The sequence below is a fragment of the Polypterus senegalus genome, chromosome 12 (assembly GCF_016835505.1).
Source record: "Polypterus senegalus isolate Bchr_013 chromosome 12, ASM1683550v1, whole genome shotgun sequence".
In the NCBI taxonomy this organism is placed as follows: Eukaryota; Metazoa; Chordata; class Cladistia; order Polypteriformes; family Polypteridae; genus Polypterus; species Polypterus senegalus.
In genome coordinates, this window is record NC_053165.1 from 5689253 (window position 1) to 5708445 (window position 19193).

General features: G+C 35.7%; 1 protein-coding gene across 16 annotated transcripts in view; it reads left to right on the plus strand.

Moving 5' to 3' along the window:
* cadpsa (Ca2+-dependent activator protein for secretion a) overlaps positions 1-19193 on the plus strand; it is a 364578-nt gene that overhangs the window by 248535 nt on the left and 96850 nt on the right. For 6 of the 16 annotated variants that reach the window (XM_039771426.1, XM_039771431.1, XM_039771437.1 and 3 more), the window contains 4 exons: positions 659-676; positions 9168-9274; positions 15451-15459; positions 17117-17273. In XM_039771426.1, coding sequence (XP_039627360.1) covers positions 659-676; positions 9168-9274; positions 15451-15459; positions 17117-17273 — 291 coding nt within the window. The remainder of the gene's footprint in view (positions 1-658; positions 677-9167; positions 9275-15450; positions 15460-17116; positions 17274-19193) is intronic. The other 10 variants (XM_039771442.1, XM_039771440.1, XM_039771432.1 and 7 more) reach the window with 3 other exon arrangements.

The following is a 19193-nucleotide window of genomic DNA, read 5'->3' on the forward strand; positions in this document are numbered from 1 at the left end:
CAACAGATCCATCTGTCTGTGAGAAGCATACAAATATTTGTACGCTTTTGCATTAATGTTTATGTGTGCGACTTGAATGCATTTTTACTTTGCTTCTATGTATCCCTCAGTTTGAAGTGTTTTTTTTTTTTTTTTTCTCCTTTTTTTTTTTTTTTTCTCACTGGTACATGATAAATCAAAAAAGAGGGAGGGAGGCAAATAAAATCAAGCATATTAATACTGGGACTCATGGCAACAAGAGTCAGTCTCTCCTGTACGCTGCTTTTGTAAAAAATATCTAATCATGAAGTGTCATAAATGTCTTGTCTCGTTCTTTCGGAATGCAGCATTTCCTATTTACACTTAAACTTTCTCATTTGAATTTTTTTTCCTCCAAGCTGCTGTTGCTACATTTACTTTTTTTTATCTCCTTCTTTTTATTGTATTCCAAACCTGACAGTTTGTTTCCATTGCTTGGCTTTACATTCAAGTTGGCTCACCTTGTAGAAGGACTTTTTTATTGGCAGCTCAGAAGGGGTGGACAGGGTTGGACAGTGGATGTTGTCACCAATAGGAACATGCATTCTGCTCCACTCTCTCATTAATCCTGCCAATCTGTTCTTGTTTCTCTCTCTCTCGCTCTCTTTTTCTTTCTTTCTCCTTCTTTTCTTTGCTATAGAAAATCAAAAGGATCCAGGTGAACCATTATGTGACATGTTATTGTAACCTAGTTACATGAAAGTTTATTATGTTGTTTTATTTATTTCCCTCTAGTTTTTTTAAGCTCCTTAAGTATTGCTCTCCACTTGTCTTTGGAGTTGCAGATTAACTTAAAGAGTTAGTTTGTGCTGTCTGTCCAAACATTTTGCCAGTTCTTGGGCAAAAAATGTAATATATCAAATTCCAATACTGATATGAATGCAAACAGGTTTATTTTAGCAATATACCTTTCTTTTGAAAATTTGTGTTTATATATTTATCTTTTTAATTTCAAGATCCGTTAGGGAAAATTGACTCAAAGCATGACATGCACGTTTTTCAAAGATTGGAATAGTTTCCTTTTATACAAATGCCACTGTGTTTTATAGTATAGAAATAGCACAATAAAGAATCAAACATAAAATGGAAAAAAAATACAACTTTTAAGTTAGTCATGCTCACATGTCAATATATCTTTAAACTAATGTTATGTCTCCTTTGAGCATTAAAATAATTTGATTTCTTTTAACCATGGCATTTTCTTTGCACAACTACTGGTAATCCCTTATTTTCTGACACTTAAGCAACAGGGATTTATGAATTTGTTCTAACTTTAATAATTTTGATTTCAAAATATAATGATATAATTTAAAATATTAGCCTATTTAAAGCTTTGAAGAGAGTTGCACATTTTCTGTTATATTACTTGAACCATTTTTCAACAGTAAGCAATTTCAAGCAAATGTCCTGAAAGATGTGTTTCATTCAGTTCATTAAAGTTTCATTACTGTTTTATTTTTTTCATTATTTTTCTTATGCTTTGTTTTCTTTTCTGTTTTTTAAGTTTAACATTCATTTAAAAAAGCTGATGTTTGCCTTTCAGTGGTTGTCTTTGGTTTTACACTGCATCTTGAACCAGCCTTATGGGATTATCATTTGTACTGAATATATTGGTTTACAGTTAATTTACAAAGAGATCCACTGAAATAATTTAAGAGAAAAACAGCAAGCTATGCTAAATCTACACTATTACAAAGCACTGTGGGGAATAATCCAGTGTATTCTACTGTATGCATTTTCTAATTTTAAATGGATAATGCGCAGTAGTTTATCTGAGTTAAAATGATGCAAGTACATAGCAGTTGATGTTTCAAAAGTGTTGTGAAGTGCGAGGACTACTACCTCACAGCTCCTAGAGCATGACCCTAATGCTCAGGCCAGTGATTCTCTCTATAAAGATAGCACATTCTCTCTGTCATCATTTTGATTTATTCTGTCTACTAGGGTATTCTTCTAAATCCCAAAGACTTATGTTACAGTAGGTAGATTGGCAGCTACAAATGAGCCTTGTGTCAGTGAGCGTAGGTATGCAAGCATAACTGTACACTGTAATGGACTGATATTCAATCTATTGTTGACTGCTGCTGAGATATGCTTTTTCAATACCCCATATTAGAACAAGAGGGTCCAGAAAATGAATGAACTGAATATTTAAACTAAGTAATATAAAAATATATACATTCACAATTTAAAGAAAACACAGATTTTGTCACAGATACATAAACAGGGTGGTGACTACATTCTGGACAGCAGTTATTGAACAGCATGTAGTAGAGTAGATGCCTTTGATTCCTCTTGATTATTTTTTGTCAATATACTGACATAAATGAGGAAGACTGTCCAGTCTTTGTCAAAGTATACCTAATAAAAGTTACTGTATACTCTTGCAGCTGAGGAATCAGGTGTCAAATTTCCATAGTTGAATACTTTAAAGTTCATTTTTATATATGGCATGTATTTATGGCTGTGATAGTTGTGGCAGCTACACTGTTTTCATTGTATTCTAAATAGTTCAATCACTGTGATGGCTTACACGACACAGTGCTGATATTGGATTCTGGAATAAGACAGCTAAAACTGTTTGCAGGTAGGGCCCAATTTATAGGCTTTAAAGAGAATAAGTGAGTCAGTTTGAGTTAGTGTTTCACTCATAATCATAGAATAACATTAACGGACAATATTTTATCATTTATAAAACAAAATAAATTTTTTATACAATGATACAAATCACTGTCTAGTTAAGCGTTCATTTTTGTCAAATTGAATAGAAATATCAAACTGTTTTGATGAAGAAAAAGGGAGATCATTGAAAATAGTCAATGAAAGCATTTTAAAAGCACTTAGACTGTCATTTATTGTAGAAATATTAAAGGAATCATCTTGATGTAGAAATGTTTTTTAAGATGTTTTGATAAAGTACCGAATTAAAAAATGTGAAATTCACATAAATCACCTTACTTAATTTTTCTTTAGTTCAAAGAAATTCAACAGATAGCTGGTTTTAATCTTTGTGAAAACTGCTTTTATGTATTTCCATCAAGGCTCAGATATTTGTTTTTGAACACAATTGTAGAAGGCATACCTTACTGGTTTTGCAAGCTGTACATCCAATACTAAATATCTGTGGTAATTGTGCTCCAAATCAGGCATTCCGGTGAATAAACACCAACTTTTTGTCATTTGAAATCCATCTTAACCAAAGATTTTTGTTTTTAATTCTATGTTTTACTATGCATAATTAAATGTGAAATTAGTTGAACCAAATATTCAGAAGTTTTTGCACAACTCAAAATGATACAATAAGTATATCTATAATATGGTATTACCTAATTAATCATTATAATATCACATTGCCTAATAAAATCATATTGCCTGTTAAGATAGTGCCACCTTAGAAATGTAAGATATTAATCCAGAGAGGAAGATGAAAAAAATTACACTTGCTGTTTTTGATATGCAGCTGTGTATTTTAGTTTTAAGTTGTGATTTAGCCACCTTGAGCAAAAAGTGTCATGAAGGTGTGACCCCATTATTCTATTAGACAAATTGCTGAATCCATATCATAAAAAATGGAAGTATGTAAAAACATACAAAAACAAAAGAAACTAATCTACGATAAGTAGATTAAATAAACAGTCATTTGTTGAATCTGAAGAAGAAAAAGGTTGAAAGTTATTTCCATTCTGAAAAGGAAAGTCCATTACCTTTAAGACAGAGCAACCTTAGAATGATTGCTACTATCTGTTACTCTTCATTTCAATTATTCAGTTGAGGATGATCATTTAAATCTCCCGCTGGGGTTACACCTAAGATCAATTTCACAGTTATTTAGAGGAGCAAAATCTGCCAGCAAGGGAAGGTTTTATACAAATACAGTGTATTATTATTATTACTATGTCTTGAACCCACAGATGTTGATTTCATAATTTAAGACCAAAGAAGTGTGTTGTGGTGGTTTGGACAGCAACTAAGGAGGCATACCAGACACAACCAATGAAAACAGGGGCATAGCTAGAACATAATGAAGAGATTATATTTTTGGCTTGGTTTAGGATTTTCAAAGAAGCAGCTATTGACTGTTACTAGGAGTAGAAAAGTTTGATCTGATGAGCTTAGTCTGTTAGCACCATGACTTTTACCAGGGATGTTAAGTATAATTTTCCTCATGATAAAAAAAAAAATCAACTAGGCATTTAGTGGTTATATTCTGTTTGCAGCAATTTAGTACCCACATAACACACTATGATTTTTATTTTCACAAAAATAAAAGAATAGACATAATCTTAAATTGTTTTTTGTGCACATCGTGATGCAAATTCAAACATCAATCTTGTGTTTTTGTTTTTTTTTTGTTTTTTTCTTTTTCAAAACTATGCATGAGAAGAACAAAGTGCAAAGTTGTGATGTTACAAATGGTAACTCCAAAACATACCGCAAGGGCACAGAATAAGTATACAGTATTCTCTTATGTCCCAAAGCCATGTAGGTTATGCTGATTATTTACACTTAATTTAGCCTAGGAAGAATGAGTTTGAGCGTGGGCACATGTGTGCCTTGAGATGGACTGGTACCCGGTCCATGCTAAGTTGGGGAAAAATTTCCCAATGGGGCAAAACAAAACTCGTAATGAAGAGAATGTTTTAATTGGGACCCAGACATTCTAACGTACCATAAGCACCTACTTCATCCATGTTAGGTTTGCTGAGTTCAGAAACTGTCCCAGCAGTCAGTTCCTCTGTTTTTAAGGTACATTTCTGACAAGAATGTAATGTGGCTATTTGCTCTTAAATAACATGGTGTCTAGTGTATCACCAAATGTATCCCTTCTACTTTACCAGTTTCCGTTCAGATAAAAATTCTACCATTTCTGATTCTTGGCAAATTCCTCCCAGTACTTCATGTTTGTACAAATCACCTTTATGTCATATTTTATAACATCTTTAAAGAGCTGTTGTTTCGTATTGGTCACTTCCCAGTAACAAGTTTTCCATAAAGGATGACTGTTGGGCTTTGCCTTTCCTGCATCCACGAAAGATGTCCAAGCCTTTAAAGACAGCATTTCCACAAATCAGCTTCCAGTTCAGTTCTCCAAGATCATGCACTGAATTTACCAGGCATGTAAATGGATGGATCTTGTGTGAAGCTGTTGTTGGGGTGCCTGTGGACCAAGTTGGCTTGAAAGGATTTAAAGAGCCTTGAGCTTTTGTGTTCACAGGGCCTCATGCCTAATTGATTCCCAGATAGTAGCCCCTCGCCCATTCACACTAATATCAGTGTGCTTTTATGTTGTTTTGAAAATCTGTCTTTTAATTGACAAAAATGCAAGTCCTATTTTCTTGGAGCTATTTTTTAATTTGTACAGTTTTCCATATTTAACATCCAGTGGCTTTTAAGCAAAAGTGTTAATTTGTATTTTTTCATCTCAGAACATGTCTAAGGAATGCTCTCATTTTTTCAGAAGAGTTACCTTATTATTCATAAAATGCCTGATTTAGCACAATGAATGAGTATGCTGTATGTTTCATTTATATTTATTTTTCTTTCTAAGATAATGCTTGGATTTAATGTAGTTATTGACATCAAATTTACTAAACCCTTTTGATGGAAAAGTTGCATGGCCTTGTATAAAACACGTTAATAGTGCACCTAGTGTTAGAATATACATTCTGTTGTACTCCTCTTCTGCATGATTAACGCTTTCCCTCTTTTAAAAACAGCATTTTTTTCCAGTCAGTACCATAAGAACTGCATTTAGGATTATACTGCTTGGGTGATATTGTAAAGACCATCAATCACCTGAAGAGAGAGGGACAGGGTTAAAGAGAAGAGTGGCATCCTACCGGAAAATGGGGGATGCAGCTTGTGTATGTGTGTTATAAATGCTGTTGGCTGAGAAGTTAAGGGACTTCTTTGTTAGCTGTTGTTCTTAGAATACAGCAGTGCTCCTTTTAAAATGAAGTATATGTAAATTGGTTTTGCCTTAGCTAAGCAGACTCAAAAATGTAACCTAGAAAGAGTGCTAATAACAATATTGAGTTACTCCTCCCAAACATATGACAACAAAATCAAAAATACACATCAGACAATGCTGATCCACCTAATCCTACTTGAATACAGCAGAGTGATAAACATGCTGTTGTGATATTCATCTTTGGAATTTGTCACTCCAGTTATTTAATTATGCAGTGTTAACACATATAACTGAAGAAATTATTTGATTCTCTTATGTGGTAAATGAACAGCACAGTTACGCTCTAGTTAGTTCTGGCCATGTCACTGTCTCACCCAGCCTACTATATAGTATGTGGGTTTCCTCCAAGTACTCCAGTTTCCCAGATTGATTATTTCTTGGTGCTACTAGCTTTTCCTGTGACAAACTGGGATCTGGAATTAGAATAAATAGGTTCAGAAAATGAATAGGTCAATAATTGCAAAACTAGGTGTAAAACTGATCTATGTGTATTTGCTTAGGTATAAATGTGAATATTTGCTAAATATGATAAAAACTCAAGTATAGGTTTTCATTCATATGGTTGTTCTTTTCCTGTCTAATCCCTCTCTGAATCTGATATATCCAGTCCATCCATTAATCAGTTTTAAACACACTCCTTGCATGATCTTGCTGATTAGAAAAGTATTCCCAGAATCCTTGGTGGTTTGTCTCCCCTCAGCCTATACCTACATGTCCATGTAAACTCCAATGTTGCTTTTATGTCTGACCCAGTGAAGCTGACATTTATAGCCAACTGGATAATACTGATAATGTCATTATTAATTCATATGGTTGTGGAGGCCCAAGGATATTGAAAATATGTGCTAGCAGGTGTAACCTGTTTTAATAGTGTCTAATTCAGTTCAGTTTTAGTGTACTGTATTTTTGTATAGTAGACAAAGTGAATTCAATCAATTTTATTTTTATATAACTGGCTTCCATTGACAAGACCAGAGTGCTGTGCAAATTTACAAGTATTTTATGGTTAAAATAAAATACAGCACCAAAAAACAGAGTGCTAAAATTAAAATATCCAATCCAATATTCCTATAACAATATGACAATTGACGTATTTATTTAAAGTGCCTATATTTTAACAAATAAATAAAAAGACAGAAATGTATGTTATGTTGAAAAATGAAAAACTTGTTTTGCTTTCACTGCTATTTCCATATATGGATCAGGTCCAACACATCTAAGCACCCCTTATATATATATATATATATATATATATATATATATATATATATATATATATATATATATATGTGTATGTTTAAAATGCCAAATTTAAAGTTAGTATGTATTATTATATGCTGTGGCTGGTGCTGCTGCCTCACAACTGTAGATTCTTGGTTTCAAAGTCTCAACTCTGTCACTGCCTAATCTAAGGATTCTTGTTTTTTTCAATATATTAAAGACTTGCAGGGTAGGCTGATTAGAGACTCTAAATTAAATATCTCCAAGTGTGGGTTTGTGAGGGATATTGGAGTCCCACTCAAGGATGGTTCTTGCTTTGTATCTGCTACAAGGGTAAGCATAGTACGCTTTCCTCATAATAATAGGAAGTTGTCTGCAGGATCTCCATTTTCTGTCTGGGTTCCACATTTTGCTAGAGTGCATATGTCAGCCCCATGAACAACTGATTTTCAGAATGCAATATTCTTTCTAAATCAAATGTGTTCCATATTCAAATAAATCTTAAGAGTCTGCTTAGCTTGGCCAGACTGTATTTTGATGTGATTCGACTAGGTTTCTATATACAAGAATCTATGAACTTGTTGGAAAAGATTCCATAATGCTAGATTACAGCTTGCTTAATATCCACAAATGCTGATGACATGTATGGGCATAGTGCCTGGGGTGGTAAACAGAAGCAATGCCCCAGAACTTTGTAGCCCTCTAATGCACAGGTAGAGCTAAACTAAACAGACCAGTATATAATGTTTGGCCATTACTTCTCAGTCAATGCTCTAAATGCTTTAACAACCGTAGAGTTTGCTTACTTTTGGTCTAAAGTTGTCATTTCATTGCTCATGGAATCACAACCCCTGTTTCCTTTTGCTGTCTTTTTCACTCATGCATGGCAGCTCCACGGTCTAGACCTAAACCGCCACCAGCACCTGTATCCTCTAAGTCGCAGATAGACACGATAAATCAGAGACTCAAAGGCATTCCTAGGCAAATACCAAGTACTGTAATGTTTTAATTTTTCCTTCTTTTTATCCTTTTTTAATTTTTCATATAAAGTTTATTTTATTTAATAGTTACATTTTTTGTTGATTTTTTTCATTTACTACCCAGAAACTAATTATTGTTATTTGATCCTTGTACCCTAGCGTGTTAGTGACACAGGGGTAGGTCAAGAAAACCCAATGGAATAAAATGTTTTACATATTTCATGTTGAGCAATGTCTGTCATACGCAACATTTCAAAGCAGTAATGTCAGCACAAAATAACATTGTTATGGCATAACATTCTGCATGATAACTGTATTTTGTTTTTACCAAAACTTACTGTATGCTAATTTTATTAATTTATTTAAGTAAGTGACAAACTTTGAATTGTTTTGTAAGTAATGACCCCTTCCCCAATCCAGTATTCAGCAGTGCTCCAGCTTTTACTTTCTTCTCACAATTTCAAAATGCTCTTTTTTGTTTATAAAGTATTACTAAAGATTAAAATTGATGGGCTGCCCAAGGTCACTGGGACTGGTTCACTGCTCACAAGGTGGCCTTTAATACTTTTAATGTTGCCTGTACCTTTTAATATAAGACCACTAATTTGAAAGAATTGTCACACTGTAAGAAAAAAGGCCAAAGTAATTACTAAACTGTAGACCCCACATTTACATTGTTTTTAATGAGCATGGAAGAACCAGAGGATCAAAATCTAGAAAATGAATGACCATTGACTCGTTCCCCTAAACTCCTGCTTAACTACCATGGACTTAATTTAACAGGATCATACATTGAAAATGCAGCTGGAGCACTCCATTGTATTATTTTTGTTTTTACTTCCTGCACGACTGAGTCCAATAGGCGTTCTGTTTGTTTGTTTAGTCATTTAATAATGCTGACCCTTTTGGTTATTGTATTTAACTCATGGTCACTTGAACCCTTGTCTGCCATAGTAACAATGCTCCTTCTACTGCAGAAAATGTAGGCCGCTTAGTCACGCCTGCCAAAAAATTAGAAGATACCATTCGACTTGCTGAGCTGGTCATAGAAGTCTTGCAGCAAAATGAAGAGCACCATGCAGAGGTGAGTTCTGAGGTTTGCCACCCCTTTATGGGTGGGGGAAAAATACAATACTGAATCTAAGTGGTTTTGAGTTTTAGAGTGTGTTTAGTATCAGTGTGTGTAATCCAATAGTGAAGCAGAGCAAAAGAAAGTTCTAGATATTTCTTCTATCAGATTGGCAATGCTTATTTTCTCTAGAATATCTGGATTTATCACAGATATCCCATTTCCTAAACAGATCAACTTATCATGCTGTCATTAATAAAGAGGAGGACAATATCCTAAAATACTTTATATGCAATGTAATTAATGGTGGGGTGCTTTAGGGGTTCGCCCAAGGTCGCATGGTGAATCAGTAATGGAGGCTGATGGAGCAACAGTGTTCTATTTCACATTATGGTAGACACTGCCTGTCGTCTATCAGTACATTTAACTATGCAACAATTAATAGTTTTCACTGCAGGTATATAACAACAGATGTGTTGTAATGCATTAGTTAGCTCTATTGCTTTATAGCTCTAGGGACCTGGGTTTCATTCTCAGCTGGGTCACTCTCTATCTGGAATTTGTCCAGTGGTGTTTTCTCCAGGGACCCCAGTTTCCTCTCGCATTCTAAAGACAAGTGTGTTAGGCATATACTGTGTTGTAGTGGCTGAGACATTGAGCTTTAAACCCCAGTGTTTGTGGCTCAGTTCTCCCTTGTGTCTGACTCTTTCACTGTGAGCAAATCAGTTAACTTATCTGTATTCCAGTTGTTAAAAAACAGAATATGAACGTGTGAATGGTTTTGGATGAAGGCCTCAGCCGAATAAAAAGAACAATATTTCTAGGTTCGGTTTGAATGACTGTGTCTCTCTGATAGATTGACCCATCTATGGTGGCTTTCTGTTTTGCACTATAAGCTAGTGTGGAATAGGCTGCACCTTTCACTGGCCTCATAGTCACTAAGAATGTTGAATGTTTAGAAATCAGATAGATGAATTGTTAGACAAGATAAGGTTGTAATAATCTGCTGTACAGCCCAAATAATGAGATGCTTTGCTGTGCTTAAGTAATGATAAACAGGGAGCTCTGTGATAATTTAGTTAATATAATAAAATAATTATTATTTGAAAAAATCTTTACCAAAATGAACTACATGACACTCCAATATTGTAGAAAAAAAGATAATAAAAACTGACCACATAGCTTATTAACCAAAGAAGTAGAAAGTCTTGTAAAGGACTTGTTTAAAAATTAGTCAATCACTATGCTGTTTAAGTAAATGTATTGCAGTGTGCTTTCAGAGGATACACTAGTGCTCATCTGAGCCATCTATACTGCATGTGTTCATTAGCTCTTTATTGTGTCATCAGACACTGAGATATTGCTCATTCTCTGTACGCATGACAATACTGCTACTAAAAACAAAACACAACATGAGAGCTCTGCATGCTGCTAAATGTTTGTTTTTTTACCTTTTCCTGATAAAATATAATGATAGCCAGCATTTGGAGAAGAAAATTCTAGAAGTTTTACATTGATGTTATTAAGTAACTAAAACATAGCAATTCAAATTGGAAAGGAAACCAAAATCAGTAGTTGTTTAGTCTATATGGACCATATTTTTTGCCTGCCATTTGCAAACTGACACTCTTCCTCAGAAAGGATTGTGGGCAAGCAGTTGATTAATCAGAGCCGATAAGTCCATCTGTTGACTAGAACAATTAGGATACAGAGGGATTAGGTTGGAATGAAAGAGCAGAGTTGTATATTTTGTACTTAACCAGTTTATGGTTCCACTTTCAGGAATTAGTACACTGCAACAGTACGTTATATTTTATGAAGAATTACACCCAAAACACACAATTGTATAATGCAAGCTCAGCCTCCCAGCACAACTGCTGAGTGTACTATTTCATTCCAGCAAGAAATAATGCCAATTGAAAGTCAAACAGCTGCAGAAATTTAAATCAGCCAAAAAAATTCAGAAGCTCAAAACTTCAAAATATACCTGTGTCAGTCATAAAATTAGACTATCATGGCAAAGTTGATTTATTTCAGTAATTCCATTCAAAAAGTGAAACTTGTATATTAGATTCATTCATTACACACAGACTGATGTATTTCTAATTTTTATTTCTTTTAATTTTGATGATTATAACTGACAACTAATGAAAGTCACAAATTCAGTATCTCGGAAAATTAGAATATTGTGAAAAGGTTCAATATTGAAGACACCTGATGCCACACTCTAATCAGCTAATTAACTCAAAACACCTGCAAAAGCCTTTAAATGGTCTCTCAGTCGAGTTCTGTAGGCTACACAATCATGGGGAAGACTGCTGACTTGACAGTTGTCCAAAAGACGACCATTGACACCTTGCACAAGAAGGGCAAGACACAAAAGGTCATTGCTAAAGGGGCTGGCTGTTCACAGAGCTCTGTGTCCAAGCACATTAATAGAGAGGAGAATGGAAGGACAAGATGTGGTAGAAAAAAGTGTACAAGCAATAGGGATAACCGTACCCTGGAGAGGATTGTGAAACAAAACCCATTCAAAATTGTGGAGGAGATTCACTGTGTGGACTACAGCTGGAGTCAGTGCTTCAAGAACCTCCACACACAGACGTATGCAAGACATGGGTTTTAGCTGTCACATTCCTTGTGTCAAGCCACTCTTGAACAAGAGATAGCGTCAGAAGCGTCTCGACTGGACTGCTGCTGAGTGGTCCAAAGTTATGTTCTCTAATGAAAGCAAATTTTGCATTTCCTTTGGAAATCAAGGTCCCAGAGTCTGGAGGAAGAGAGGAGAGGCACAGAATCCATGTTTCTTGAGGTCCAGTGTAAAGTTTCCATAGTCAGTGATGGTTTGGGGTGCCATGTCATCTGCTGGTGTTGGTCCATTGTGTTTTCTGAGGTCCAAGGCCAACACAGCCGTCTACCAGGAAGTTTTAGAGCACTTCGTGCTTCCTGCTGCTGACGAACTTTATGGAGATGCAGATTTCATTTTCCAACAGGACCTGGCACCTGCACAAAGTGCCAAAACTACCAGCACCTGGTTTAAGGACCATGGTATCCTTGTTCTTGATTGGCCAGCAAACTCGCCTGACCTTAACCCCATAGAAAATCTATGGTGTATTGTGAAGAGGAAGATGCAATACGTCACACCCAAAAATTCAGAAGAGCTGAAGGCCACTATCTGAGCAACATGGGCTCTCATAACACCTGAGCAGTGCCTCAGACTGATCGACTCCATGCCACGCTGCATTGCTGCGGTAATCCAGGCCAAAGGAGCCCCAACTAAATATTGAGTGCTGTACATGCTCATACTTTTCATGTTCATACCTTTCAGTTGGCCAACATTTCTAAAAATCCTTTTTTTGCATTGGTGTTAATTGATATTCTAATTTTCTGAGATACTGAATTTGGGACTTTCATTAGTTGTCTGTTATTATCATCAAAATTAAAAGAAATAAACATTTGAAATACATCAGTCTGTGTGTAATGAATGACTCTAATATACAAGTTTCACTTTTTGATTGGAATTACTGAAATAAATCAGTGACTGGCACCTGTAATGAGAATGGTTGTTGAAATTAAATGGTAAATTCTCTGCTGAACATGTCCATAATTCCATACAGATATTGTAACTTCTTGGATTAGTTATTCTGGTGAAAATACTGTAATTTGCTCAGACCTAGGTAACTTTAAATCAATTTACTTTTCCTTGTTAAAGAAAAAACTCCTAGCCAAGGAAGTGCAATAATGTAGTTGAGCCAAACAATTCAGTCAAGTACACTTGAAGGCTGGAATGAAATCTGGACTAATCTCAACGTTTTAGACCTCTCTGACTTTCTTGTATACGAGGTATTGGGAAAGTATTGTAATCTTTCAAAATTTCCATTTCGAGATTTTGAGGAATCTCAATGTTTTAGACCTCCCTGGGTCCATGTCTGTGTGTGTGTAAACACAATAACTTGAGTAAGATTTCACTTAGGTCATCCAAATTTTGCATACAAGTATTATGTACAAAATGTTGCTTTCTTTCAATTTTCGGGTTATTTCCATTAAACAGAAGTAGTACTTTTCCTTTTATTCATGCAGAATGTCTAAGGGAGACCACTCCTGTTTTTTTTAGATTCAGATTCATTCATTTTTTTCTCCCATAAGAGCAAGCAAACAATGAGATGCAAAGCTAGCTAACCTTCCCATTTCCACTCATGTATCTTTCATTTGATGTCTATTTCAATAAAATATTTACAAAGAAAAAGGTGAAGGTCTGAGTACTGAAGGCTCTGGTCCACAGCACATTTGGATGGTGCCCTAAGAAAAAAAGAAAATCATCACTTTTGGAAATGTCTGGTGTTGCTAAATTATAGCAGTAATAAGCCCTGAAGTTAAAGTTTCAGTTGGCCTTCCCGGAACAAAGTTTCACACCCTTGAGTTAGATGGCCACCTCTTGGTTCACTTTGCATCTTATTATTTGGTTGCTCATTAAGGAAGTACAAAACAATGAAGTAGTCTAAATCTTAAAAAGAAAGGCAATTAAAAGCAAAGCAAAATAAATACATTTTTTGTAGCAGCAATCATTTTCTATTCATTTAAAAAGTATCTGGAACAAATACTCTTAAGTATTTGTATTTTATCTAAGTAGCCTCTGCAGCCCTCCAGGATCTCCACTGCACTAGAGTTAGAACTGGTGGTCACATAATTCTGTCCATCCATTTATTGAATCTGCTTAAATGAGGTTTGTCTTCGTAACTTCAGGTGTAAGGAAGGAACCAATGTTGGACAATGTTCTGGTCTGCAACATACCACACTGACTTACTTATTCTGAGCCAACTGAGAGTCGACAGTCAACCTAACACACAAATATCTTTAGATTGTGGGAGGAGAACCCAACACACTTTAGTTGTTTTGTAACATGCTCTGCTGTTAACAGATATATTAGAGATAAACAATGTGGTGCAAGAACTGAGCTGTAATATATGGCGTACAGGTTGACTTCAAAACTGCCACAAACAAACTTGTGTATTTGATGAATGTAGCATACCAGTTCAACTCATTTATATTTTTGTTTTCTTTTGTATATCAGGGTTATATCTCCCACTGTCACTGTTGCCTATAAAAATTCATAAGAGCTCATCTTAGCCCTTGAATGCATCAATGTGGCATTATTTTATTGGTTAAATATACAAAATTCTAAAACTGTATAGATAAAATATTTACCTAGGAAGTACATAACATTGAGCTGTATAAAATTAGTTAAGAAATTTACACATAAAGAGCATCAAGTGTAATTAAATCCAAACAAATTAGCTGTACATAAGTGAACAATCTGTACAGAACCTGTTCATTGTCTCTTTGTGTGCCACTAGACACTATGTCAGTACTTCCCCTGTCATTATGAATTTTAACCAACCACCAGGCTATTAAATTCAGTAATGAGAGCCTCACCTCCCCCGAATCAACTGATGTGCTGTATCTTACTGTCAAGAACTGGTGTTAATAGGAACTGTACAGATGAAAGCAACCCAGATGTGTTCACAGTAAGTGGTTATGAACTACAAAGTGCCAGTTGATATGAAATCAGGAATAGGTAGAAATGTAGGTGTTTCACCTACTTGCCCATCTTAAGCTTCTTCTTACTGTAATTTGTGTGCTATTAGATATGTGGGTAATGCTCTGCATCTTGGATCACTAAAGCAAGCAAAGGAGCCTGCTGGTCTCAACCCCACCTTGCCCCCAAAAAAAGGGCACACATACCACTGACTGCTGTGACACATTATTTTCTTCTATCCTGCTGTTTATTAGAGATACCTTAATATTTAGATAGTTTGTGTTTTTGGAAAAAATATGCTGCCTGTTTGTTCTAAAAAAAAAAAAACCAACAAATTCTGTATCATTACCTGTCTAACCCTTAAAATTAGAGTTTAAGCGTTTCTGGGGGCAAATGCATTTGTCTTGTATGTCATTGCACCGTGACTCTTTTTTCTTTGTTTCTTTCTTCAGCGACTGTTTTTCTACTCTTGTGTGCCATCTGTCAAATAATGTTTTGTGTTTTCTATGTTTTTTTCTTTATTTGTTACTGGCCTCATCACCATTTCTGATTCACAGTAACGACCATTCTCGTTCCGGAATAATGCCTGATTTGCATATTTAAATTTCCTCCCTGTTTCTTTACTGTTTTGTTCAATCTTGGATGACGCTGACAGGGAAAAGAGGTATGTGACTGAGCTGAATGAAACAAGTCACCTCCCGTCATACTTTGTGCATGATCTACAGAGAATCATTTTTTTCCTACTAGAAATTTTTCCTGGGTCACCCTTGCTTTGTTATGTTTTCTGACACCTGATGGTCCAGTGTTGACCAAATGCTTGTAGAGCTGGTCATAAGATCAGTATTAGCTGACCAGCACCACCAGTGCATGAAGAATGGAGGACATCTCCAAGCACTCCAGTGACAACCCCTCTGATTCCTTGCCCTATCCTCCCATCGCCTCTTCCTTTTCAAATCTCCCCCTAAGTATGTGTTAGTTGTTCGTGGGTGTTTGGGTGGAAAAGGCAATATGGCCCATCTTTGAAATAGAGATCACACATCACAAGGCAGTCTCTCTGTAGTCCAACTGCCAAGCAGTAGTTCTTTTTTCTAGAGCCTGCTTGAATTATTACACAAAAATATTTGTAAATGTTGAGAAGCAGGTAAGTAGATTCAGGTAAGCAATGACAGTCATTTTCAGGTGGTTGTTTGAAGGTGTCTGCATGAGCAGAAGTTTTGTTAAAAGACTAACCAGATCTTCTCCTCTTTGTTTCAAACCTAAATGTGTGTTTTGATCTGACCCTCAAAGCCCTGCACTCCCAAGCCAAACTCACATGTCCCCCTTGAGTGTTTTACTTCCTGGGGAATCCTTGTATTATGTGAGGCTAATTGCTGTGTGTGAGTATGTGTGTGTGGGTGTGTAAACTGTATATACGTACCTGTATTTATCAAGCAGCAGTCTGAGAGTTTCTTATTTCTCATAAGATCTTGTTTTTCCACATATGCTGCATGCAATTAGCCAACAATAAGTAAAATACACAAAAAACAATGCCTGCATGCTTCTGACATTCACATCTGTGATATTTAGGATGTGAATGCATAAAACCAGACAACCTGTAGAGGGACACGACAAGCTGAATAGCATGGGAGGAGTCCACTTGCATGAAATAAGAGGTCCCTATTCAGAGTCATTCCACTTAGTTCTATAGATTCAAGTTTCAAACAAGAATATGCCTTTTGTATGAATGCTTTTCACAGATACTTTTTTTCCTTCCTACTAACACCTAATCCTAATCTGACAATATTTGATTTTGTTATTAACCAGCTGAGCATAGTGTTGTGGTTCATTGGGAAAGGGAAAAAATCCTTTTTAATTGAGAACTATATAACATTAAGGTAAAGTAAATCTTATTTTTTCTATGTTAATCTAATCAACTGGAGCATTACTTGCAAATTTTTTATGAGCATTTATAGAACTGGGTGGAGCTACTCTTCTGGTCCTGACAAAAACCAAAGGATTTTTTTGTATTTTACAGAAGATTGGTAATTGTCATGTCTTTGAGCAAGTTGTTGTTAACCAAACAGCAATGCAGTGCCTCTGATTCTGCATTCTGTGTGTGTGAGTGTGAGTGCCTATTCCAAGTCCAGAATCAAACACATTGTTAAAGTTTCATTACCCTAATAAAATGACGCTGTTCCTTTCACAATAAATCATTCCCATGGATTGACTACCATTTGTGCTGTTGACTTACATTTTCTGCTGTTCATCATTTAACATCTAATGTCTTGACTTTTTACTTCACTATCTCCCACATTTGTTCCCCTATCTGTAAACTTCTCAAGGCATTTGCCTGGTGGTCGGACTTGATGGTAGAACATGCTGAGACCTTCCTGGCTTTGTTTGCGGTGGACATGGATGCAGCTTTAGAAGTTCAACCTCCTGACACGTGGGACAGCTTTCCACTCTTCCAACTGTTAAATGATTCCCTTAGAAGCGATTGTAAGTATAGTGGGTTTTAAAAAAATGTACTCAAACAAAGAATACACTCTGAAGTAATGATTTCTCGGTCAACAGTATTTCACTCTGTTCATCCATAGCGGAAGTTTACTCTATTGAAATATTACACAGTTGGCTTAAAGCACAGTAGACAAAAGCCTGGGGATCTTTGTCACAGTGGAGGTTCATCCATTAAATAGATTATTTATATAGATTAGATAGATTTATAGAGATTATTTATATAGCAAGATTAACTTGACAGACAGGTACAGAAAAATGACAAAATTGCAACATAGACCTTTTATATGAATCCTGAAGGAACGCAGCTGATTAAGGCATGCAAACACATAAATAGTCCTTTGCAATTTACAGATACAGGTTGAGTATCCCAAATATAAAATTCCAAAGCCAAAATGCTCCATAATCATGATACCACAAGTGAAAAGCTGCACACCTGACCTCACTTTCATATGTGGAGCTTACTTACTGTTTTCAGACCAATTTTTTCAAACCCTCTTTGAATTTCAAGCGGTAAATCAACACACAAACAACAAGTGGGGGACATTCAGAAGAGCTGTGTGTGTATTAACCAAAGGGTGAAAGGAGCGATGACAGCTGTGTGGCTGTTCCAAACTGCTTAAACAGAGGGTGAGTGAATGACATGATTCAAATGTGCTGTGCACCAACATAGACTTTGACGCTTTGTTGGAGTCAGTTTGTTATCAAACATCATCACTGCCTGACCTACGTGTATTACTTTCTGTGTTTTTTGCTCATTCTCAGTGTACAGTAACCTTTTTTAAAACACAGCATCATGGCCTGCTGTAAAAGCCTGCCCTTGTTTGTTTCTGTTGTTTAATAGTTGATGTTACTGTGCACAAACTTTGTTTCATGCACAAAATTATTAAAAGTAATGAGTAAAATTACTTTGAGGCTATGTGTATAAGGTGTATATGAAACATAAATAAATTTACTGGCTAAGACACTAGAAATTAAACCAAAAGGCAACCAGTTCATTACCAACCACCTATACACTGCATGACCCTAAAAAAGTAACAAAGATATCATGGAAACAATTGTAAATTGACAAAGGCAGCATCCATATATACAATAATAATAACAACTCCTCTGCATAACACACATCACTCTTGTAGGGGTATATAATGCACTTATGCCTTAGAAGATACATGAGGTTGTCTAGGGGTACATTGCATGTGTTTACTCTGGTATAGGTGATTTAAATTGTAGCCATAAGGTGTGCCATCTTTTCAAGAGTGCAGAAGAATAAACAAACAGAACGCATGTAATATACCTGTATAGTATTGCCTAGGACACATCATCATGGCAGGACACACAATGAATAACTGGACAACAAAGTGATTTTCTGCTTCCCTAATTTGCTTTTTGGTGTAGGTCTACAGTTGTATAACTATCCTATGCAGTTGTCCAGTGTATGTTACCACTATAGGGGAGCATGTACACCTCTTTGGCCCCTAACATAATCAGTCTTGAAAACTACATGTGCATTGATGGTGAAATGTTAAGAGAGGACCTTAATTATAGGGTGGGAGCACAGATGTATCCTAAGACATTTCTCTTGGGAGTAAAATGTGAAACACCTAGTGTGATTGAATGTATTAGAAGGGGCACTTAGGTTGTAGAGCTAAACTGAAGCTGGACCTAGAAAAGTAGTCAATAGTAGGTTTCCCAAGAGTGTGTTACTGGGTTACAGTTTTATATTCACATTTTATAAAGTCTATTGTGTGTGGCACTGTGGCCATAGAAACAATAGTAAATAGTTGCTGTGTTTGACAAATAAAGTTTTATTTTGTTCATTGGAATCCTTTATTTTCTGACATAATTTTGACAGACTTTTGGCAAACTTTTCACAGACTTTGATATTCTTTTCTGTGAGAAATAGTT